The sequence below is a fragment of the Mustela erminea genome, chromosome X, assembly GCF_009829155.1.
Source record: "Mustela erminea isolate mMusErm1 chromosome X, mMusErm1.Pri, whole genome shotgun sequence".
Classification (NCBI taxonomy): domain Eukaryota; kingdom Metazoa; phylum Chordata; class Mammalia; order Carnivora; family Mustelidae; genus Mustela; species Mustela erminea.
The window spans coordinates 71,479,479-71,504,500 of NC_045635.1; the positions used below are offsets into that span (position 1 = coordinate 71,479,479).

The following is a 25,022-nucleotide window of genomic DNA, read 5'->3' on the forward strand; positions in this document are numbered from 1 at the left end:
CAGGATCATTTTAATTTATTGTTGTCTTTATTATTATCTTTGTAAACATAAAATTATTGTTAAATTTGCATGGAAAACTTAACATAATAATTTAAAGAGAAGGGATAGAGTTTTTTAAGATTTATTTACTTATTTGAGGTAGAGGCTATGAGGGGGAGGGGCAGAAGGAGAGGGAGAGAGAATCTCAAGCAGAATCCATGATGAGTATGGAGCCAGACCAGGGGCTTGATCTCATGACCATGAGATCATGATCCAAGCTGAAACCAAGAGTCTGATGCTCAAGCAACTTTGCCACTCCAGTGTTCCAAGATAGAGATTTTTAATACAGAATTATTTAGTTTGAAATAGTCAATTAATGACCTGAAAAAGTGGATAGACCTTTAAAATAGAAACTGTTATCTTTATTGTGCAGTTGTATCAAGGATGTAATTAAACTATAAACTGGGGGCACCTGGGTGGCTCAGTGGTTTCAAGCCTCTGCCTCCGGCTCCGGTCATGATCCCAGGGTCCTGGGATAGAGCCCCTCATTGGGCTATCTGCTCAGCGGGGAGCCTGCTTCCCTTTCTCTCACTCTGCCTGCCTCTCTGCCTACTTGCAGTATCTGTCAAATAAATAAATAAAATCTTTAAAAAAAAACTATAAACTGCATGCAAAAATTATGACATTTTATGTTGATGGTGAAGTACACAAAATAGTGATTTAAAATATTAAATAGTAATTTGGCTCTCAGTTGTAGAGTTGTAGAATTTTAATCTTGATTTACAAAATTTACAAATTCAAGCATGTTAGGAAATAAGCTTCATAAATGTTAAAGCAAAAAAATTCAAACAATAGTATAAAGTAGCATAAGGATTAAATAGCTTTCTTGAAATCTCTGCTTTACCACTAATAACCTAGATGTAAACTTAAACAAGTCATATTTCCTCTCTAATTTTGTTTCTTATACGTAAAATGCAGGACTTGGGTAAATGACAGCTGAGGTCACTTATAATTCTGTGAATACTGTTTCATAGGCCTACAATTTTATCTACTCCTGTAGTGCCCTCTCAAAGAAATCATTAACTAGTGCATGTAATCTGCCTAGGGATTAATTGATTCCTAATGGAAATGGATTGAGTATTGTTGATTTTCATCAAAATGTTTGTTCTGCAGCTGTGGATTCAGATGTACTGGGGGTAAGGGGAGAATGTTAGGTGTTTGAAGGATATCAAATCAAATTCACCAGTCTACTGGTGAGTCACACTTAACAGCAGAGGCCAGATTTTGAAGAGCCTGAACCTTATACAGTTTGAGAGTCACTGTTTTAAAAAAAACACATATGTATGTATATATTTATATTTATATATTTTCTATATACATGCATATATCTTTAAATTGAAATTTGGAATGAGAAAAATCACAACAAATATAAATATGAAAATATTACAAACATAAAATACTTTTCAGGGTCTTGGAATGGGCTTTTACAAGTGAGAATCCCTAAAACTTAAGCTTCATTGGCTTCATGGTAAATCTGTCTCTGAGATTAGGCGTGTTTTTCCCTTTGTGTACTTCTCTTTGGTTCTACTCCTCATCATCAACAGTTCCTGTCAGTCCATGGACACAAGTAGTGAAAGAAGAAAACAATATTGGAAGTCAAACAGTAAATATTGTATAGATAAGGTTTTTATATTAGCAAAGAATGTGCCAAGCCAGTATGCTTCCCTCTATGTCAGTTGCTTGAATTATTTCTGCTATGTTGTATTAAATACTAGCTACAAAGTTACAACCTCTTTGGGATGTTCCATGTGCTTTTCATGCACTTGATGAGTGGGTAATTATGATCACTGATTTGAACAAGGATTGTGAAGACCCAGATATTTTCATTATCATAGCCATTGAATTCTTATACAATCTGAGGTTTGTTTTGTATGCTATGGCTTTCAATCAGTTTCCTCTGTTTTTGGCAGCCATCTAAAATGTCTTTGCAACATTGCAATGTTGTGAGTTATCAATGATACTGTAGTTGATTTTGAGATCTGTCATGTTTCAGGAAATTGTGACATCTGTGCCAACTTCTGGTTGTTAGTATCAGCAATCCAAAATAAAAATTCAAGACAAAATTTAATTGTACCCTTGGAATATAATATAGCATTCTAGTTAATAGGTGTTGGTATAAAGCAATGTGCTTTGTTGAGGATACTGACTAGTAGTAGAAGGAAGCTGGCCAGAATGATTACATGGCAGGAAAAATCACCTTTCTTCTTTACAAAGAGATAAATCTAAGAAGTAGATATTTGTCTTAGTTAATAGAAATTTTAGCATTTTTAACACTTAAAAACCCAGTAGGCTACTTTATAGACTTTCTGTTGTAAAGTAAATCAATAGTGGAATCATTTCCAAGTGTAAGAAAAATTAGAGCAGAATTACAAAATACATATTTGTATGTTGAATATTGCATGATTACAAGGTATTTTCATTTTAAAGATGGATCATTTAAAAGGAGTGTTTTGTGTTCCCAAAATGTGTTTTTACAGTACATTCTGAAATACTATGATTTAGCTCAAGAAAAATGTCTTTGTCTTTCTACCCTCCAAAACAAAGTTTGAGATTCTATCTAGTCCCATGTAAAAATTGCAAATAATTTTTAAAAATTGCAAATAATGAACTATGTTACCAAATTGTCCAGAGTAAACAGTTCATCTTTGCTCAGTAGGAGAAACCTACAACTACTTGCCTGACATATTACTTTCACTCAAGTGGAAAGACCCAGGAGATAAAACCTAGAACTCATAATCAGACACTGGTCTTGCTATGTAATCTCCATGGAGCATTCTGCAGTAACTCTTTGACCAATGACCTTAATAGACTTCCAAAATTACCTAGTCTGGGTAAGATAGCTGTGCTCATTTATCTTCATTGGGAAGCTTTAGAAGAGATCAGATTTTTTTTTATTATATTCTTATATTCAGTTACCAAACTTATAGTACCTCATTAGCTTTTAAAGTTTTTGACATAGTGGTCAATGTTTTAATATTTGTATATAATACCAGATTTAAAGAAGGAAGTATAAATTTGAAACTCACAGAGGATCTGTCTGTCTTTTTACTTTCCTTCTTTCTCCCATTCTATCTCACGTCTTTAACACTGTCCTCTCAGTTGCTTTAAGTGTGATATGGTCAGTTACTTGCCTACTCAGAGCCTTCTTCCATGAATATTTCTCCCAGTGCTGGAGGAATGTGACAGTAATTGCATGGTCTATAAATGAAAATTTAAATAATTTTTAAATTTTTTTAAAGATTTTGATTATTTATTTATACCAACTGAGCCACCCAGGCATCCCTAAATTCTATGTATTTTAAACATCACATTATTATTATTGATGTTATTATCATTGATCCAGTCAATAATCATTTATGTTTACCATATTTTTTGTTCTTCATTCCTTTCTGCATCCTTGAGCTTCCGTCTGGAAACATATTTCTGCTGCTGAAGAACGACCTTTAGTTGAATGTACTGGTTATAAATTCTCAGCTGTGCTCATACTGTTTGTCCAAAAAGTGTTTATTTCACTTTCATTTTGAAGGGTTTTTTGGGGGGAGGGTGGGGCGAAATTGAATTCTAAGTTGGCAGTTATTTTCTTTCAGTGCTTTCAGTCCACTTTTTGAAACTAACCCATTCCCTTTTCTTTTTTCTTGCATTGCTTTTTGGTTTCAGTGTTCTCCCAGATCTTAGCCCCATTTTAAAATTGATTGATATCTCTCTAATGCCTTTAGAGATTTTTTACAAATTTGTCAAACTTTTCATTTTTTTTTTCAGCTAGAAGATTGACACCAAATATCAAGTCCACAATTACTGGGAGTATTCATAATTGATTGGCTCAGTATTTTTACTGAAATGGGTATGAAGCCGTAAGCTGAGATTGAAAAGTGGCTGAGTTGGGACCCACTCCCTTTGAAAGTGGTAAAATTTTGGATTAGTTTTTGAGAAAAGACAGCCAATTACAGATGATTAAATAAGCAAGTAATACTGACAATCCAACTGAACTTGGTAGATAGTGACAGCAGGGGTAGAGTATGGCAAAATGCATCTAGGTATCAATTAGCTAATTTTAAAAATGAATCTGAAAATATTTTCTGCCCTGTTTATCATAGAGTAATTTCTGAGGACCAAATGAAATGATGGTATGCATTTCAAAAGAAATGATAGATGTGAAAGTAAAATATTATCTACTTATACTCATGCAGATTTTTAAAAATTGAACAAAACATGCTAAATTTGAAATAATCTTTTTTAAAGTTTATTTATCTAAGTAATCTCTACGTCTCACATGAAACTTGAACTCAAGACCCCAACATCAAGAGTTGTGTGCTCTTCAGACTGAGCCAGCCAGGTTAAATCATCTTTTTTATTCAAAAGAACAAAATATATGAAAATCCACCTTTATTTTTAGAATTTTATTTTTTTTTTAAATTTTCAGGACACCTGGGTGGCATAGATGGTTAAGCGTCTGCTTTCAGGTCAGGTCATGATCCCAGGGTCCTGGGATCAATTCCCACAATAGGCTCCTTGCTCAGCAGGGAAACTGCTTCTCCCTCCGGTTGCCACTCCCCCTATTTGTGCTTGCTCTCATTCTCTCTCTCGCTCACTCTATCTCTGACAAATAAATAAATTAATTAAATATTTAAGAGTAAAGAAATAAAATAGAATTTAAACCCATTACTACAGTAACAAATAAAGAAGGAGGAGGTAAATAAAGTATTTTAATGTCCTAGCGCTATCCAAGACGTGAAAAAGTACATTGATAAACTTGCTATGTTTATGGAAATCACTAAAAGAACAATAAAATAAAGTATAACTATCAAGCAATAGAAGGGAAATGGAAAATAATAATCTTGAAAAGCAAGAAAGGAAAAGCAAAGGGAAAAAAAAAGTAGGCAGAAAAAGTGGAAATCAAGTACTAATGTGGTGGTAATAGTATTCAACGTAAACAAACTAAATGCCCCAATTAAGATAAAACAAATATTATACTAGGTAGAAAAATCACAACTATGGTCTCCTTACAAAATACATGTCTAAAATGCAAAAATACAAAAATATAGAATGTTTAAACGTAAAATGATGAAAAAAACATGCCATGCAAATAATTAACAAAAGAAATTTTGAATATCAGACTAAGTTAACTTTAAGAGAAAAATCATTATTGGAAATAAAGATGGGCATTTTACAAGATAAAAATTTCCTTTCATCAGAAAGGTAGGACAGTTTTAAATTTGTATGCAAATAATTATAACATAGCTTCAAAATAAATAAAGCATAAGATGTGAAACTTTTTTGCTTCTTGTGTTCCCACCTTCCAAATGACTGTTTTCTACACTGGCAATCTTATTTCATCCTTCCAGTCAGGGAGAAGAACATGTTTATCCTCTTTTCTAAGAATGATCTTCTTACCTACTCATGTCCTTCAGCACCTACTTTCTTTTTTTTTTTTAATTGATTTATTTATTTTCAGAAAAAACAGTATTCATTATTTTTTTCACCACACCCAGTGCTCCATGCAATCCGTGCCCTCTGTAATACCCACCACCTGGTACCCCAACCTCCAACCCCCCGCCACTTCAAACCCCTCAGATTGTTTTTCAGAGTCTATAGTCTCTCATGATTCACCTCCCCTTCCAATTTACCCCAACTCCCTTCTCCTCTCTAACACCCTTTGTCCTCCATGATATTTGTTATGCTCCACAAATAAGTGAAACCATATGATAATTGACTCTCTCTGCTTGACTTATTTCACTCAGCATAATCTCTTCCAGTCCTGTCCATGTTGCTACAAAAGTTGGGTATTCATCCTTTCTGATGGAGGCATAATACTCCATAGTGTATATGGACCACATCTTCCTTATCCGTTTGTCCATTGAAGGGCAAATTGGTTCTTTCCACAGTTTGGCGACCATGGCCATGGCTGCTATAAACATTGGGGTACAGATGGCCTTTCTTTTCACGACATCTGTATCTTTAGGGTAAATACCCAGGAGTGCAATTGCAGGGTCATAGGGAAGTTCTATTTTTAATTTCTTGAGGTTTCTATTCCTTTTGACTTACCTTAATTTTCCATCTGCTCCTTCCGCTCAATCTAAAGTCAAACTCAAATCTCACTCATCTCCCCAAATAAAACAGTTCTTGATTCTGTGTATTCCATTAACTATTTTATTGGCTTTCTCCTTCACTGCTAAGCCAAGATTCCTGAAAGGACAGTCTATGTTATGAATTTATTACATCCCATCTGCTACTCAACCTGTAGAAACCAATCTTCTGTCCTCAATACTCTACTGAAACTTCAGTCTTCATCTTACATTTTTTTAAAAAGATTTTATTTATTTATTTGACAGAGAGAGATCACAAGTAGGCAGAGAGGCAGGCAGAGAGAGAGAGAGGAGGAAGCAGGCTCTCCGCTGAGCAGAGAGCCTATCGCGGGACTCGATCCCAGGACCCTGAGGCCATAACCCGAGCCGAAGGCAGCGGCCTAACCCACGGAGCCACCCAGGCGCCCCCATCTTACATTTTTATCTGCAACATTTTACATAGTTGGTTACTGTTTCTTTGAAACTCTTTCTTCTCTTGGCTATTGTGGCATTATACTCTCTGGATTCTTCTCTCAATTATCTGGCTGTTTTTCTCAGTGTCCTTGATTGGATTAAGTTTTTTTTACTCCATAAGGGTTGCTATTCTCCCATACTTTGTAATGAGGTGGTGTTTTTTTCCCCAAGCTCCCTCTGCTTCAGTGTTTCTCAAATTACGATTATTTGACTACCTACATCAGCACTTAGAGGTTCTTGGTAGAAATGCAGATTCCTGAACTGTACCTCCATAGCTTCTGAATCAGGATCTGTAGGGTTAGAGCTTGGGAATGTGAATTTTTTAACAAAGTTTCAGTAATTCTGATGCAGGCCAATGTTTGAGAAGCACTGTCTTTCCTTTTGCCTAAGGAAACTGGTGGCTTTTAACTGTTATCTGTATGCTTATAATTTCCAATCTCTATCATTACCTAGACTTCTCCCCAAGTCAAAACTCAATTTAAATTAAATTTAAAAGATTACATAGTTCTGTCTAGAGAAAGGCAAAAGGCAATTTGGCTAAAACCTATAAAGTTTTAAAATAGATAAATAATATGAAATTTAATTATTCAAATTGCAAAGAGTACTGCACCTAGGGGTCATGAAACTTACATTGTAGTCTTATTTCCATTAATTACTGCTTTGTGATCTTTGTCAATTAACTAATCTCCACACAACTTCAAATTCTCATTTGTAAAAATAAAGGGGTTATAGTAGATAAATTTTAAACCATGTAACATTGGACAAGTTACTTAACTGCTCCCATTTTCCTCAAAAGTATAATGGAGTTAATGATATGCAATAATGTTACTGTAAGGATAAATTGAAATGCATTTAACACGTATGAAGTGCTCAGTAAAAATGAAAGATAAGACTATTATTTTTTAAAAGATTTATTTATTTATTTTAGAGAAAGAGCAGGAGCAGGAGGGGCAGAGTCTGAGAGGGCAGAGGGAAAGAGAATCTCAAGCAGACTCTGCACTGAGCATGGAGCCCCACACAGGACTCCATCTCATGAAACCAAGATCACAACCTGAACCAAAACCAAGAGTCAGACGCTTAACTTGACTGTGCCACCCAAGCACCCTGAGATAGCACTATTATTATAAGAAGAATCTTAGTAAATATTCTAATACTTCGTTTTTAAAATTTTTAGTTAACAAACAGTGTAATACAGTGTAATGTTAATTTCAGGTGTACAACATAGTGAGTCAACATTTCCATACAGCACCCAGTGCTCATCACAAGTGCCCTATTTAATCCCCATCACCTATTTAACCCATCCTCCCACGCACCTCTCCTCTGGTAACTATCAGTTTGTTCTCTGTAGCTAAGAGTCTGTGTCTTGGTTTCCCTCTCTCTTTTTTCCCCCTTGCCCCTTTGTTTTGTTAAATTCCACAAATGAGTGAAATCATATGGTACTTGTCTTTCTTTGACTAACTGATTCAGCTTACCATAATTTGCTTTAGCTCCATCCATATCAGTGCAAATGGCAAGATTTCATTATTTTTATGGCTGAGTAATATTCCTTCATGTATCCATTCATCATTTCATGGACACTCGGGATGTTTCCATAATTTGGCTGTTGTAGATAATGTTGCTATAAACATCAGGGTGCCTATATCACTTTGCATTATTATTTTTATATCCTTTGGGTGAATACATAGTAATGCAATTGCTGGACGATAGGTAGTTCTATTTTTAACTTTTTGAAGAAACTTTGTACTGTGTTTCAGAGTGGCTGCACCAGTTTGCATTCACACCAACAGTGCAAAAGTGTTCCCCTTTTTCCACATCCTCGCCAACACCTGTTGTTTCTTCTGTTGTTGATTTTAGACATTCTGACAGGTGTGAGGTAATATCTTATTGTAGTTTTGAATTGCTTTTCCCTGATGATGAATGATGTTGAGCATCTTTTCATGTGTCTGTTGACCATCTTAATACTTCATTTCTTTTTTTAAAATTTATTTTTAATTTCTTTTCAGCATAACAGTATTCATTGTTTTTTGTACCACACCCAGTGCTCCATGCAATCCGTGCCCTCTCTAATACCCACCACCTGGTTCCCCCAACCTCCCACCCCCCCACCACTTAAAACCCCTCAGATTGTTTTTCGGAATCCATAGTCTCTCATGATTCACCTCCCCTTCCAATTTCCCCCAACTCCCTTCTCCTAACTCCCAATGTCCACCGCTATTTGTTATGCTCCACAAATAAGTGAAAACATATGATAATTGACTCTCTCTGCTTGACTTATAATACTTCATTTCTTAACAGGTGATTGTTTATAGTGCTTTGCAAAAAAATTATCTTTTTACTTTCTTATCAAAAAGTTAAAAAATAAAATTAAATTAAACATGTTAGTCTTCCAAAGTGATTCTTAAATGTGAAAATATTCTAGAGGAATAATTATTTCTAAAGGACAATGTACTTGTGTGTTTTGATTGCCTTTGAAATAGAAGTTTGCTGCAGATCTGCAAATATTTAGAGTTGATAAACAAGCATGATAAGCTTGCACAGAAGTTTAAAAAAATTGTGAGATGGACTTAGGAAGAAATATTTTGCCTCAAATTAGTATATTCCAGAGAAGGACTAGAACAACATTTTTACTCATTGACTGATCCATTGATTTATTTGGTGATCTGTCTTAAGTATATACTATATGCCAGACAGTCTGCTTATAATGGGAATGTGCCCATCTCCCAAGGACTTCACAGTCTAATAAAGGACTATAAAGTAAAAGAATTGTTATTTTAACCTGGAAAAACATCACCCTTTAATTTCTTTATCGTGAGGTCATTCTAAGTGAATCTGTCATGGATCTCTTTTGGATGGTAAGAACTATAACAGTCAATGAAATTATTATTTTGAGGGTACATGACCCAAGTGAGTACCCAACAATTCATCTCAAAAGTGGGCATTTAGTAGTAGTTTATAGTAGATGACATTTTGTGTGATTATGACAATCCATCTAACATGATATGATGGTGTGGTAGCTCCACTGTTTGTCCAGCATTATTAAATATTTACCAACAACAATAAATTTCAGTAAATCTTAATAATAAAATTATGTTTCTATACCCTAAGATAATGTTTTCACAAATGCTCCTAGTTCCAAAAAGGAACACTTAAGTAGTTGATTCCAAAACAACTAACAAAACAGTTATTTTTGTCTGATCATTTTATTTTAAATAAAATCAACAGATATTTTAATAATCCTGAGCCATTTTAAACTGAGTGTTGTAAACAGGAATTATCTTTCTGGTGCGAGAGAGAAATCTGGTTTTACACATTGTGGACAGTAGTTAACTAGGAGAAATCTTACTTTTGTCTCAGAACTAATAGTAAATACTTTTACTGATTTTATTTGGGTGACTTACTAATCACCACTAGATATTAGAAAAGCAAACAGAACAGGGGCACCTGGGTGGTACAGTCACTTAAGTGTCTGACTTTTGGTTTTGGCTCAGGTTGTGATCTCAAACTTGTGAGACTGAGTCCTACATCAGGCTCTGTGCTCAGTGCTGGGTCTGCTGGAGATTCTCTCTCTCTGTCCCTCTCCCCCTCCCACTCAGGCTCTCTCTCCCTCTCTCAAACAAATAAATCTTTTTTTAAAAAAGAAAAACACATGGCTAAATGCAGTTTTCTCTCTTTATAAATCTAAAAGTTTGAGAGGTATTTTTTCATTTTTTTTCTGCATGTGAAAATCAAATGGATTCTTTTTTTAAAAAATATTTTATTTATTTATTTGACAGAGATCACAAGGAGGCAGAGAGGCAGGCAGAGAGAGAGGAGGAAGCAGGCACTCCACAGAGCAGAGAGCCCGATGTGGAGCTCGATCCCAGGACGCTGGGATCATGACCTGAGCCGAAGGCAGAGGCTTTAAACCACTGAGCCACCCAGGCGCCCCAAATAGATTCTTTTTAAAATAAAAAATAAAAAATTAATTTAAAATAAATAAATAAATAACATTCGCTGCTAGTTTTTTCACTAAAACCTACTTTTCCCTAGGGATTTAGGTCAGATAAAAATGGAAAACATGAGTAACCCACACAATCAAGAAGTTCCAAAAAAGGGTTTTGTTGTTGTTTGTTTGTTTGTTTGTTTTACAAATTGTATAATGGCCAGTCACTTCAGATGGGAAGTAAATAAACTTTTAATTTAAATCATATACTAACTTTATAACATTAATTGTAAATTCCCAACACACTCTTGTTCTGGAGCCTGTCATGCCAACCAACTTTCATTTTCTTAAAACTATTTATCTTAGAATTTACCAACATGTTAAGTATTCTTATAATTTTGAGGCAACCTGCACATATTATTTTTCAGCTAAAGGCTTTGAACAAATAGAAGTGTTTCATATAATACAATGGAGGATGCTAATGGACTGGGCCAGGTTTTATAGGGAACTATCAAAGACAATACATCACAAGGTTCATGGTTAGTAGCATAGTTATGTTTAAATTATCTTGGGCTACACTTTCAATGAGTATACTTGAAATTTTCAAAGGAAATATTTGTTAGTGCAAGGATTGTAATTTAAGTACTTGTTAGTGTTTACTGATAATTCCAGTGATTCCAAAGATAGTGATATTATAAATGGTTTCTTATAATACCATTCAAAATAGAAAATTTGGAAATAAGTCTTTTTATGTCAAAGATAAAGCCAGACACTTGCAAAATATGGTAAAAACAGATTTTATTCGTTAATACCTATTACAATAGGGGAGAGACCTCAATGTAACCTGAGCTCAACTCAGCCAAAAGGAAGTTTTTGGAATTGGAAGGGGAGGTGAACCATGAGAGACTATGGACTCCGAAAAACAATCTGAGGGGTTTGAAGTGGCGGGGGGGTGGGAGGTTGGGGTACCCGGTGGTGGGTATTATGGAGGGCACAGATTGCATGGAGCACGGGGTGTGGTGAAAAAATAATGAACACTGTTTTTCTGAAAATAAATAAATCAATTTATTTAAAAAAAAGAGAGAGGAGTGCCCCAAAGGAGTGATTGTATGTAAACTTTGGGAAAATCCAGAAATAAATAGATCAGTATTAACTCTTTGCACAAAAAAAAAAAAAAAAAAAATAGAAAGTTTTTAAAATGCTAAGGGTTTGCAAAGGCAAGGCACTGAATGGCATTAAGTAGGGGTTGGTCCTTGTGACTAGGAAATCTGGGTTTGCTAATTGGCATTTATCTAGAAAAGAAACAAATTTCTTTTATCTTTATGAAGGAAGTAGTGATAGAAATTAGACTAAGGTATCCATCAAAGTTAGGCCTTTTCCCTCCCACAACAGGTAGAAATAAAATCTATCTCCTTAAATGTTTACATTTCAAAAAGACTCCCAGGTCCTTGAGAAAAAGAGTTCTGTGTGATAGAAGATTTGCAACTCAAAGGACAAAAGAAGGATTTATATTTTGCAAGCTTTTTAAAGAAATTGTTCTAACATAGGGTTCAGGGGCCTACCAAACTGTCACCAGCTTAAACCATAAATTCTTCTGGAAATGTTAAGCTTTTTCAGGCAGGCATTTTAAAGAAGGCTAGGGCCATCCTAAGGACATGGCCTTAAGCTATTAGAAGACCCATTAGAGTTTGTTCAAGTCTCTTAGTGTTGGGGTTAAATGGAGTTGTTTTGTGCAGAGTTTTTTGCAATTTTCAATGGTAATTTTCCATTTGATGTTTAAGGTGCTACAATTGTGAGCTCTACTGACAGAATATTTCTGTTTTATTAAGTAGCACTCACTTGTTCAATATATATAGGAAATTTACTATTAATAAGTTAAAACTTAAAATGTCTTGTTTGGCAACTTAAAATACACAGATTAATTTTCCTATAGAGATGGGGCTTACATACTCATTTTCCATTATTGATTGACAGAACATGAAGGTGGAGATTAACAATAAAGATTTAAACTGTGTTCATGTGGCACAAAATAACTATTTTGGTAGAGTTTGTGTCTAAACTGGTGTAGACTGATTGTATATTATTTAGAACCAATAACTCAATCATAATATTTTAAGATGTATCTCATGGAATTCAAATGTTTGTGTGGTCTTGACCTAGAAAAAATGATATGTGATGGTAAAAGCAAGAAAATGGATCCAGGGACTTTGATCCTCCAAGCAGAAAACTACATTTCAGATCTTTACAAATCCTCTCTTTAAATCAAAAGTCATCTTATCTAGGTCTTATTCACAGGTTATATAATAATGAGTACTAAATCTTTGGCTAAATATTTGTCTTTTATAAAAGATTTTGGCTATCTTGTGTTATTATAAAGAAGCAACTATATATCCTTTGGGATTTTATTCTTTGAATTAGCCAAAGGGAAAGAATTTTGGCAATCTGTAAAACAATTGCATCACACCATACAAGCATTAGATTACCTTGATTAGATTCAGAAAAGCAGAATGTATGAAAAAAGTAATGTGAAAACAATGAAAGCTTTCAATCCTGTCTTTATATCCAATAGCAAATTAGATAAGGTTTGAAAAATCTGGCCAGTCACTTAGTGAGCCCATGTGAATTTCTGGAACCTATTTTTAATATTATTTTAATCTTTAAGATTGACCAGTGTCGGGGCACCTGGGTGGCTCAGCGGGTTAAGCCTCTGCCTTCAGCTCAGGTCATGATCTCAGGGTCCTGGAATCAAGCCCCGCATCAGGTTCTCTACTCAGCAGGGAGCGTGCTTCCTCCTCTCTCTCTCTCTGCCTGCCTCTCTGTCTACTTGTGATCTCTGTCTTTCAAATAAATAAATAAAATATTTTAAAAAAAAAGATTGACCAGTGTCCTAAATGGGAAAACTCAGTTCTCAAATATCAAGTTCAATAACCTGCATGTATATTGTTCAACAACTTTAGAATATTTTACAATTCCCATGCAAGAGTTATTATGGGTGTTTGAATTTTATTTTTTACTACTATTTAATCTCAGAATCCAACTAAATTACTTAAATTGTCATTCATCCTGACAATGGTTTTCTAAAGAAAGAATAAATTTGTGCTCTTCTTTGGAATCAAACAAGAAGAGAGGCATAATAGAGTGTTATTTTGAATTTTAAATATGAATGCCCATTGGAGATTATCGTTAGGTCATTTTTGACACTGTGCTTGTTGTGATTGCATCAATATCAAATAAAGGAAGTAAATAAAAAACTATTTCTGTTTACATTACTTAGCTTTTTGTCACACAAAAGCTGTTTCTACTTGGTACAAAACACAAATCTGGTACTTATTTGTTTAATTTGAGGGAAAGGTTTAGACCTAACTCAAAGTGAAGTTGGAGGTGATGGGATTTATTCTTTATTTATTCTTTGGCTAATTCAAAGAATAAAATCCCATCACCTTAATTTATTAATATAGAAAATACAGTTAGGTAAGCAACAGTCATAGAATGGGAGTAGAATGCAATAAAAAGCACAGAATATTTTTATTGTTTTAAATATTAATTAATCCCCTTCTATACAATGATAAAATAATGCTTATTATATATAACAATCATTTCTCTGTTAAATGCTCTTTTGCTACCTCTACCACCAATTTATTTCAATTATTTCCCAATATAACTCAGACCTTGTAAAATATGTATTCTGATTTTGTCTTTTACACATATAGGATATGACTGATTTTACTCTTTTTTTTTCCATTTTCCATTTCTCTTTATTTTTTAAATTTCTTTATTACATTATGTTAGTCACTATACAGTACATCATTAGTTTTCAATGTAGTGTTCCGTGATTCATTGTTTATGTATAACACCCAATGCTCCATGTAATCTATGCCCTCCTTAATACCCATCACCAGGCTCACCTATCTCTCCCTGTCACTCCCCTCTTAAACCTTCAGATTGTTTCCCAGAGTCCATAGTCTCTCATGGTTCATCTCCAACTCCAATTTCTCCCCTTCATTTTCCCCTTCCTTCTCCTAATGTCCTCCATGTTATTACTTATGTTCCACAAATAAGTGAAACTATGGGATAATTGACTTTCTCTGTTTGACTTATTTCACTTAACATAATCTCCTCCAGTCCCATAGATGTTGATGCAAATGGTGTGTATTCATCCTTTCTGATGGCTGAGTAAATTCCATTGTGGATATGGACCACATCTTCTTTATCCACTTGTCTTTTGAAGGGCATCTTGGCTCTTTCCACAATTTGTTTATTGTGGACATTGCTGCTATGAACATTGGGGTGTATTTGCCCCTTCTTTTCACTACATCTGTATCTTTGGGGGTAAATACCAAGTAGTGCAATTGCTGAGTCATAGGGTAGCTCTATTTTTAATTTTTTTGAGGAACCTTACACTGTCTTCCAAAGTGGCTGCACCCAATTTGCATTCCCACCAACCATATAAGAAGGTTCCCTTTATTCTACAACTTCTCCAACATTTGTTGTTTCTTGCATTGTTGATTTTTGCATTCTAACTTGTATAAGGTAGTATCCAAATGTGATTCTGATTTTAATTTCTCTATGGTTAATGATGATGAACACTTTTTCATGTGTCTGTTAGCCATTTATATGTTGTCTTTGGAGAAGTGTCTGCTGATGTCTTCTGCTCATTTTTTTACTTGATTATTTGTTTTTTCAGTGTTGAATTTGATATCCAAGATCTAGATCTTGGATATCAGCCCTCATCAGCCAAAGAGGGTACTGCCTATGTTCTCCTCTAGGATTTTGGTGGATTCCTGTCTCACATTGAGTCATTCATCCATTTCGAGTTTATCTTTGTGTATGATGTGAGAGAATGGTCGAGTTTCATTGTTCTGTATAAAGCTGTTCAATTTTCCCCACACCATTTATTGAAGACAGAGTCTTTTTTCCACTGGGTGTGTTTTCCTGCTTTGTTGAATATTAGTTAACCGTAAAGGTGAGAGTCCATATCTGGGCTCTCTATTCTGTTCCATTGGTCTATGTGTCTGTTTTTGTGTCAGTACCATGCAGTCTTGGTGATCACAGCTTTGTAATGAAGCTTGAAATCAGGCAACATGATGCCCCCAGCTTTGTTTTTCTTTTTCAACAATTCCTTGGCAGTTTGGGGTCTTTTCTGGTTCCATACAAATTTTAGGATTGTTGGTTCTAGCATTTTGAAAAATTCCATTGATATTTTGATTGGGATGGTGTTGAAAGTATAGATTGTTCTGGGCAGCACAGACATTTTGACAATGTTTATTCTTCCGATCCATGAGCATGGAATGTTTTTCCATCTTTTTGTGTCTTCTTCAATTTCTTTCATGAGTGTTTTGTAGTTCCTGGAGTTTAGATCCTTTACCTCTTTGGTTAGGTTTATTCCAGGGTATCTTGTGGTTTTTGGTGCTATTGTAAATGGAATCAATTCTCTAATTTCTCTTTCTACAGTTTCATTGTTAGTATATAAGAAAGCTACTGATTTCTGTGCATTGATTTTGTATCCTACCATATTACTGAATTGCTGTATGAGTTCTAGTAATTTGGGGATGGAGTCTCTTGAGTTTTCCACATAAAGTATCATGTCATCTGCGAAGAGAGACAGTTTGACTTCTTTGCCAATTTGAATACATTTTATTTCTTTTTATTGTCTGATTACTGTTGTTAGGATTTCCAGTAATATGTTGAAAAATGATGGCAGGAGTGGGCATCCTTGTTGTGTTCCTGATCTCAATTGAAAGGCTCTCAGCTATTCCCCATTGAGAATGATATTTGCTGTGGGTTTTTCATAGATGGAGTTGAGGAATGTTCCCTCTATCCTTATACTCTGAAGCGTTTTAGTCAGGAAGGGATGCTGTATTTTGTCAAATACTTTTTCTGCATCGACTGAAAGGACCATGTGGTTCTGGTCTCTTATTTGTGTTCTATCACATTGATTGATTTGCAAATGTTGAACCACCCTTGCATCCCAGGGATAAATCCCACCTGGTCATGACTGATTTTCCTTAGTGAAAGACACAATAATGAAAATCCCTACCAAAAGCAGTATGTCTTAAATATATCATAGTTAATTACAATATCTTGGAATCTGTGTAACAGTACCATAGTCAACCAGTTAGCTAAAGTTGTTCTATCTTGTTAGCCTCTTGGACCTATATGATATTAAGCATCCATGAAATAAACAGTTATCATATGTATTTGGTCTGAATACACCAAAAATGTGAAATTAGTTTTCAAATGTACCTATTTACCCTATTTTTACCTACAAGAATCATTCTAAGTTTTGCATAAAGGTGAATATTTAATATGATGTAATATTTTTTACATTGTAGTTCCACTACAATTTCAAGAACTAAATCCTACAATATATTTAATTGAAATGAATCTTATTAGTAACTCCAAGCAGTAGTTTGAATCAACACATAATATTTTGCATTTAATTGCATTCATAGCCCCTGGAAAATGTTAGCCAAAAGAATTGCCAATCCACCTGACCTAGTACACTAATTGTAAGCCACATATATTATAACCTACTACACAATTAACTTCCATCATATTAGAAGTTTTAATTGACTCTCTGGTACTTAAATATTTAAATAGGCACACTCTAATAATTAGTTGAATTTCCAAGTTGGAGGAGTCATTTAAAGATGATTTTGTGTATGCTTCAATTCAAAAAAGCCAATAATTGTTTTGTTTTTAAGAATAAAATTGTTCTTTTAAGTGGAATTTAGCATGTGTATAGAACCTGATTTTCATCAATTATTCAGATATTGGTTAATAAAATATTTTAACTAAATTATTAGCTTATTGAGAGTAAAACTCAAATGTATTATTGATTCAACCAAACTCAGTAGATTCTCAATAAATCCTACCACATCTAATATCTGGAAGAGTCTATATATAGCCCTTAAAAACTAATCCCTTTATAATATGAATGAGAATTGTGTGGTTCAAAAAGGTGAAGTACCTTATAGTTTCTGACAAAGAGCAGATGTTTGCTCCTCATTAATAACAAGAGAAATTTTAAAGGTAACCAAATCACTTTCTGAAGCTTCTTCTAGGAGTGGACTCTAGTAGGTAAGAAGAACTCATCAGCATGAAAATATAATCACAGTACAGATTTTATCCAATGTGTAAACCCTAACTAGGAGATTATCCCCTCCCCAAAATGTTTACTTCTATTTATAAGAGTGCATCTCCTGGATAGCTGTCAGTTTGTATCCTCAAATTGTAGCAATCTTTATTTTAACAGCATATAACTTTTTGCTGTCTTCCACTTGTGTTTTCTCAAGCAATTCTGGTATAATTAATATCTTATTTTTGCTACTGTAGTGAAGTTTTCCTTAGTTTCCAGTGGAAGTACCAGTGATCTAGTATAGATTAAGAAGGGATATATATGATCCATCTGCTTTGACCCTGATGAATCAGCAATCCAATGTCTCTAAATTCCTTCCTCTTCCAATTTCTCAATTCCTGGGGCATTACAAGTTGTCATTTTATTTTTATTTTTTCAAGTTGCACCTCAGGAAAGAGAAAATGGAGCATGGCCAAAGGGGGAAATAGGGGTTCACCTCTGTGTGAGCAGGAAATTTTAACTCTTGGTGTAAAGAGTAGAGAGCCCAGATATGGACCCTCAACTCTATGGTCAAATAATATTCGACAAAACAGAAAAAAAAAAAGTGGGAAAAAGACAGTCTCTTCAATAAATGGTGCTGGGAAAACTGGACAGCTATATGTAGAAGAATGAAATTAGACCATTCTCTTACACCATACACAAAGATAAACTCAAAATGGATAAAAGAGCTCAATGTGAGACAGGAATCCATCAGAATCCTAGAGGAGAACAGTTAGGCAGTAACCTCTTCGATATCAGCCACAGCAACTTCTTTCAAGATATGTCTCCAAAGGCAAAGGAAACAAAAGCGAAAATGAACTTTTGGGACTTCATCAAAATCAAAAGCTTCTGCACAGCAAAGGAAACAGTCAACAAAACAAAGAGGCAACCCACAGAATGGGAGAAGATATTTGCAAATGACAGTACAGACAAAAGGTGATATCCAGGATCTATAAAGAACTTCTCAAACTCAACACACACAAAACAGGCAATCATATCCAAAAATGGGCAGAAGATATGAACAGACACTTCTCCAATGAAGACATACAAATGGCTATCTGACACATCGAAAAATGTTCATCATCACTAGCCATCAGGGAGATTCACATTAAAACCACATTGAGATACCACCTTACACCAGTTAGAATGGCCAAAATTAGTAAGACAGGAAACAACATGCGTTGGAGGGGATGTGGAGAAAGGGGAACCCTCTTCCACTGTTGGTGGGAATGCAAGTTGGTGCAGCCACTTTGGAGAACAGTGTGGAGATTCCTCAAGAAATTAAAAATAGAGTTTCCCTATGACCCTGCAATTGCACTACTGGGTATTTACCCCAAAGATACATATGTAATGAAAAGAAGGACCATCTGTACCCCAATGTTTATAGCAGCAATGACCACGGTTGCCAAACTGTGGAAAGAACCAAGATGCCCTTCAACAGACAAATGGATACGGAAGATGTGGTCTATATACACTATGGAGTATTATGCCTCCATCAGAAAGGATGAATACCCAACTTTTATAGCAACATGGACAGGACTGGAAGCGGTTATGCTGAGGACATGGGGAGTTAGAGAGGAGAAGGGAGTGGAGGGAAATTAGAAGGGGAGGTGAACTATGAGAGACTATGGACTCTGAAAAACAATCTGAGGGGTTTGAAGGGGCAGGGGGTGGGAGATTGGGGGAACCAGGTGGTGGGTATTAGGGCACAGATTGCATGGAGCACTGGGTGTGGTGCAAAAACAATGAATACTGTTACGCTGAAAACAAATTTAAAAAAAAATTTTAAGAAAAAAGAGTGATATTGACTCCTATCAATAGACTGCTATCTATAGATACCAAGGTCAATAATCAGCGCTTCCATATAATGCCATACAGAAGTTACTCCACAGACAGCTGTTTTCACCAGGGTACTGCTTCTCGATTATGCAAATAGATTATATTTACTACACACCTATTTGTGCCCAGTCAAGTGGAGCCTTGGATAACAAAGCAGCTATTTGTAATGCATTTCTAGAAGATCCTTCAACAATACAACTTTTCTGACTGACTCATCTGGAAAATTAAAGCTTTAGAAATTCTAGGCATTCACAAGAGGCAGTTAGTTCCATATCTGAGTACTTTTTTTTTCTAAATATGGTATTTATTGCAAAAGCTCCACTAGACAAAAGAAATGTGTGTGTTTGTGTGTGTGTTTGCATAATGAAAATCATAACTAAAACAATAATGAAAATAACATTAAGTTTTAGTTTTTTTCCCATGGAAAGTATTTTTTTAGAACTTTTTCTGATTAATATATTTACTTATAAATAGGCTTGATTTCTACCTCCTTGCTCCTGCCATAAAAATTTCCATGTCCTGGACATTCATAGAAAACACTCTTTAGGTATTTTTGGTTTAATTGGTGATGTCTTCTGGCGATATAGTGTCTCTGACCCAACATGACTGTAAAGGGACAATACTAGCTTCCTGTATTCATTTATCTATTTAACCGAGTACCTACAATATGTAAGCAACTATTCTACATGAAACAGTAAACAGTAGCTGACATCCTCTCTAAAACATTTATGGAGTTCACATTCTAATAATTTCTAATGTTTACTCATAGTAAGGATACATATTTTCCCTTCTCTTTATCCCCCTTGCTGTTGCTTGTGATAGATTTTCCTACTTCAAGGAAAAGCCCAAAAGTAAATGACAAATGTAACCCTGCTTAAAATAAGAGTTTATCAATGTTTTGTCTAAACTCATGAAATTAATTCTCTAGTTACTTATGAATAACATTAAGATTTTTCTTTTCAAAGGCAGCAACACTTATAACAGTACTTAATGTTGAGTACATTGCATTTCTACATTTTCATTTTAATATTCAGAGAATATAATTCACAAGATGTGTTACTAAGACATTACTAAGATGTCAATGTTAATTTACATTAATATGTGCTATTATTATCCCTATTTTATAGATGAGAAACTGGAAATACAGACATTGAATAACTTGCTCAAGGTTATACAACAAAAAGTAGCTGAGTGGGATTTAGCTATCAGTGGTATGGTTTTGGATTCCTTATTCTTTAATTCAATTTTATTTTATTTTATTATTTTTATTGTTATGTTCAATTAGCCAGCATATACTACATCATTAGTTTTTGATGTGGTGTTCAATGTTTTATTAGTTGCACTTGACACCAATGCTCATCACCACACATGCTCTCCTTAATACCCACCACCCAGTGAAGGGGTAACTACCCCATTCCCCACCCCTCTCCCTTCTGTAACCTTCAGTTTGTTCCCAAAGTCCAGAGAGTCAGAAACGAAGACAAGCCATGAGAGCCTCTGGGTTCTTTATTCTTAACTACTACACTGTATCGCTTCTCTGAAAAGAACTTGCTCTTGCTTTGATTTCTGTAACACAACATTATTAACTTTTTTAATACTTAACACATTCTGTATTTTTGTGTAGTATTTATTCCCTGTCACACCATGTACCACGTTTTAATGATTTGCTTATTCTTTTTGTGTCTTAATGTTCTTAACTGCAAAATGAAAAAACAGGTTGTCATTCCAAGATCTCTCAGCTCTTACATTTTGTATGGATCTGATATCCACACATAACAAATTTGACACTTTCTGCGGGCGTATGGGACAGTGTCCTCTTCCAAATTTCATTGGAAGATTTTTTTTCAGTTTCTATTATTAAAAGATCTTATAATATTCCTGAATTTTATGATGTATTTCTTTCATATTAGTATATTTTTAGTTCTTTGTCTTTATTATTTAGTTTAGTTCAACAAATGTTTATGAAGCACTTACTACGTGCTAGGAATAAAGAACAAAAATAAATACAATATGACTTCTGCCCTTGAGATGCTGGCAATCCAATTAGTGGTTGATATGTGAAAACTTAGCTATTGCCTAGTCTTAAAAAATGGTTGTTCTTTTGAAATGTTTTCTGTCTTTTCATTTATGATAAATACTATTGAATACAAACTAATTTTCAAAGTGTCTCTTTTAAATGTGTTTTTGATAGGGTTGCCTGGGTGTCTCAGTTGGTTAAGCATCCAACTCTTGATTTTGGCTCAGGTCATAATCTCAGGGTCATGGAACTGAGCCCCACATCAGTCTCCACATTTAGCGGAGTTTCTGCTTGAGATTCTCTTTCCTTCTCCCTCTCATACTCTCTAAAAATAGATAAGGTTTTGGTAACTGATTACACATGTCTATTAAGATTCAGAAACTAGCCTTGTAACAAGCTACTAAGAAAAAAAATGCTTTATTCTTTTAACTATTTTGTGAATGCAATATATTTATTAATTATAACATAATAGATTTAAAGGAAAGAAGAAAAGTCATCTTTCTTTAAAATGCTTATACATTTTTAAAAAAGAAAACTATCGGCTAACCAAATGAAAAACACACATTTTTCATTATGTTCAGTTAGCCAGCATATAGTACATCATTAGTTTTTGATGTAGTGTTCAATGTTTCATTAGTTGTATATAACACCCAGTCTATATCACAACATGTGCCCTCCCTAATGACCATACATCTTTCAAGTACTAAGTTGTATCTTGAATCTGTGCTGCTAATACAAGGGGAAAAATGTCTATTGTTGTGATTTTAAATCTATTGTATATGGGGGCACCTGAGTGGCTCAGCGGGTTAAAGCCTCTGCCTTCAGCTCAGGTCATGATCCCAGGGTCCTGGGATCGAGCCCCGCAGCGGGCTCTCTGCTCAGCAGGGAGCCTTCTTCCTCCTCTCTCTCTGCCTGCCTCTCTGCCTACTTGTGATCTCTCTCTCTGTCAAATTAAATAAATAAATAAATAAAATCTTTTAAATCTATTGTATATGTTATATAATATATGGTATGAATATATAATAACTAATATACTATAATATGCAGTTATATTATAAAATTTATTAATGTACAATTAATATATAATAAATACTATATGATATGCAATATTTTAAGTTGTATATATTATATATTACATATAATATACACTATACAGTAAATATTATATATGTGTTATGTATTGTGTGTGTATATTTATATATGCTAACTAAACAGGATTTAAAATGCTTTATTTCTAGCCTAAATATTATTTTATTTCTTTCTCAACTAAAATTAGACTTCATAGTTTATTTTCAAATGATTTATTGATTGATCATGTTTACCACCACTTTTAAAAATTATATGAAGTAAAGTGAAAGGCTTTCCCCCAGAGGTAGTCAGTATTAACCATTTAATACATATCCTTTCTGACCTTTTTCCAATTCATACACAGACCTGACATTTAATTTCAATCCATATTATTTATTTCTATAAGGAGTAAATTAGAAAATGGATAAAAGAGAATGACCCTTTTGTACTGAGCTAAAATAAGATAAAATGTAGCCCACTCTAACATTGAAAAGTATTGTTTTCCTCAATGTATGTAATACATAGTACATTTCTCCAATTGTCCACCAAAAATTTTTATGGTCTAGTTTGTCACAATCACTGAGGCTTTTCCTAAAGAATGAATATCCTTCACAATTACTTTGTAGATTTATTTATTATGTAATATATTTTATATGCCGAGGACAAATTCTGGTGTTAGTTTGTGTACAAAACACTCTATTCACATTATCTCTTTTAATCTACACAACAGCCATGTGAGGAAGGTATTAATAGTATTTCTAGTTTAAAAATGAGGAAACCAAAGCTTAAAAAGTTTAATTCGCCCAAAGGTACACAGCTTATGAATGTCAGAGCCAGAATTCAAGACCACTCATTCCAAATGCTGTGCTGTTAACTATTATACATAATTGTCACTTGGATCATAAAATTAGTTGACCACATAGTGTAATGCTGAGCAACTATTGCTCTCTAAGTTTGACCTTATTTTCAAGTGATTTTCCAACCAAAGTGTCTTGTCTACAATTAAGCATGTATTCATTTGCATAATAGTACACTCTGCCTACATTAAATCCTTCTTTTGAAGTGTTCTTAGAACATAGCACTATGATAAATGTATCAGATCACATTTTGTGACATGAAAGAAGTCACAGTTGTGGTAGAATTAGCATGAACAAAGGCTAAGGGAAATTGGAAGTTAATATTAGAGAAAATAAATAGATAAAGTAATCAGAAGACAACTGAGACAAACATCTATTTTATAATGTCATCATTGACTAGCTTTAGAGCTATTATTTTCTGATATGAACTAATTTACTCAGACTGTGTAAGGATAATGCCTTTTCATATAATCTGAGATGCTGATATCTTAAGCTCAACTTTAAAGTGTTAATAAAATAATCTAATCTAACTCTATACCCTCTAGTTTTTTTTTCCTCTAGTTTATTTTTCACATAGAAAATGTCCCATTTTTGACAAATCTTCTTTCCATTTAAGGAAACTTTTTGAAGTTTACTAATCTTGAATTTTTTCCAGCAATAGAAAGGAATTTAAAATGATCCTAAATATTTCTACATAGTGTGTTTCTCCAAATGTTCTCATTAAGTGCTGCAATGTTAATATGGCACTAAGCCATAACAAAGTGAGTTAATATTTATAAAACACTAAAAGCAGCTGGAATATAGTAAGCACTGCATAAGAATTAAATAAATCCATTCATATCTTTGTAATATAAATTTAGACAGAAATTTATTAGGTTGGTTTAGTAATTAAAGGTGTGAGCTCCAGCACCAGACTACTTGAGTTCAAATCACAAGCTTTGAGACTTTGGCCAAGTTAATTTATCTCAGTCTTGGTTTCCTCATCTGTTAAATATGCAGGGGAATAGTACCTAATTTATAAGGTGGTTGTGAGAATTAAAGAAGTTAACATGGAACAATGCCAGATGTATTAAAAAAACACTCAGTGACTGTTGACTATTTATATACTCATGATTATACATGTGCACAGCTTATAATCTGATGTATTTTCATAAAAATATTAAAAAAGTTAATTAAGATGCCTGAGGCGTTTTTAAACAACTATGGTTTCCTTTTTATAGCACATTAGGCTCAACTTGGGCTTTTCACTTTGTTTTTAGCCAATTGCCACTGAACCTGAAGCAATGAGTTTCCCAGTAGAACATGGACCTGACTGTGTGCCTCCAACTCAACATCTACCAATGGTGAGTGGGTTGAATTCTCCATTAGAGAACATTTAGAAGCTAACTGTTGGAGAAATAAATATGTAAACTTTATCATTTAAGCAATATTCTACATGTAGCTTGAATTCAGGAACCTAGATAGAATTTGCTTTATTACAATATTTGGACTCAAAATCATTCCACCGTGGGCTCTAGTTAAGATTCCCTTTCAGTAATCTTACAAAAACAATTCAAGATTCATTCATTCATTCAATAATTTATTGAACAGATGGCCTAACTGCTATTTATGACTATCTGAGTTCTTT

General features: G+C 34.2%; 1 protein-coding gene across 1 annotated transcript in view; it reads left to right on the top strand.

Moving 5' to 3' along the window:
- Nucleotides 1-25,022, top strand: part of LOC116583220 — a 258,959-nt gene that overhangs the window by 178,805 nt on the left and 55,132 nt on the right. The window contains exon 9 of the mRNA XM_032331251.1: nt 24,655-24,738. Coding sequence (XP_032187142.1) covers nt 24,655-24,738 — 84 coding nt within the window. The remainder of the gene's footprint in view (nt 1-24,654; nt 24,739-25,022) is intronic.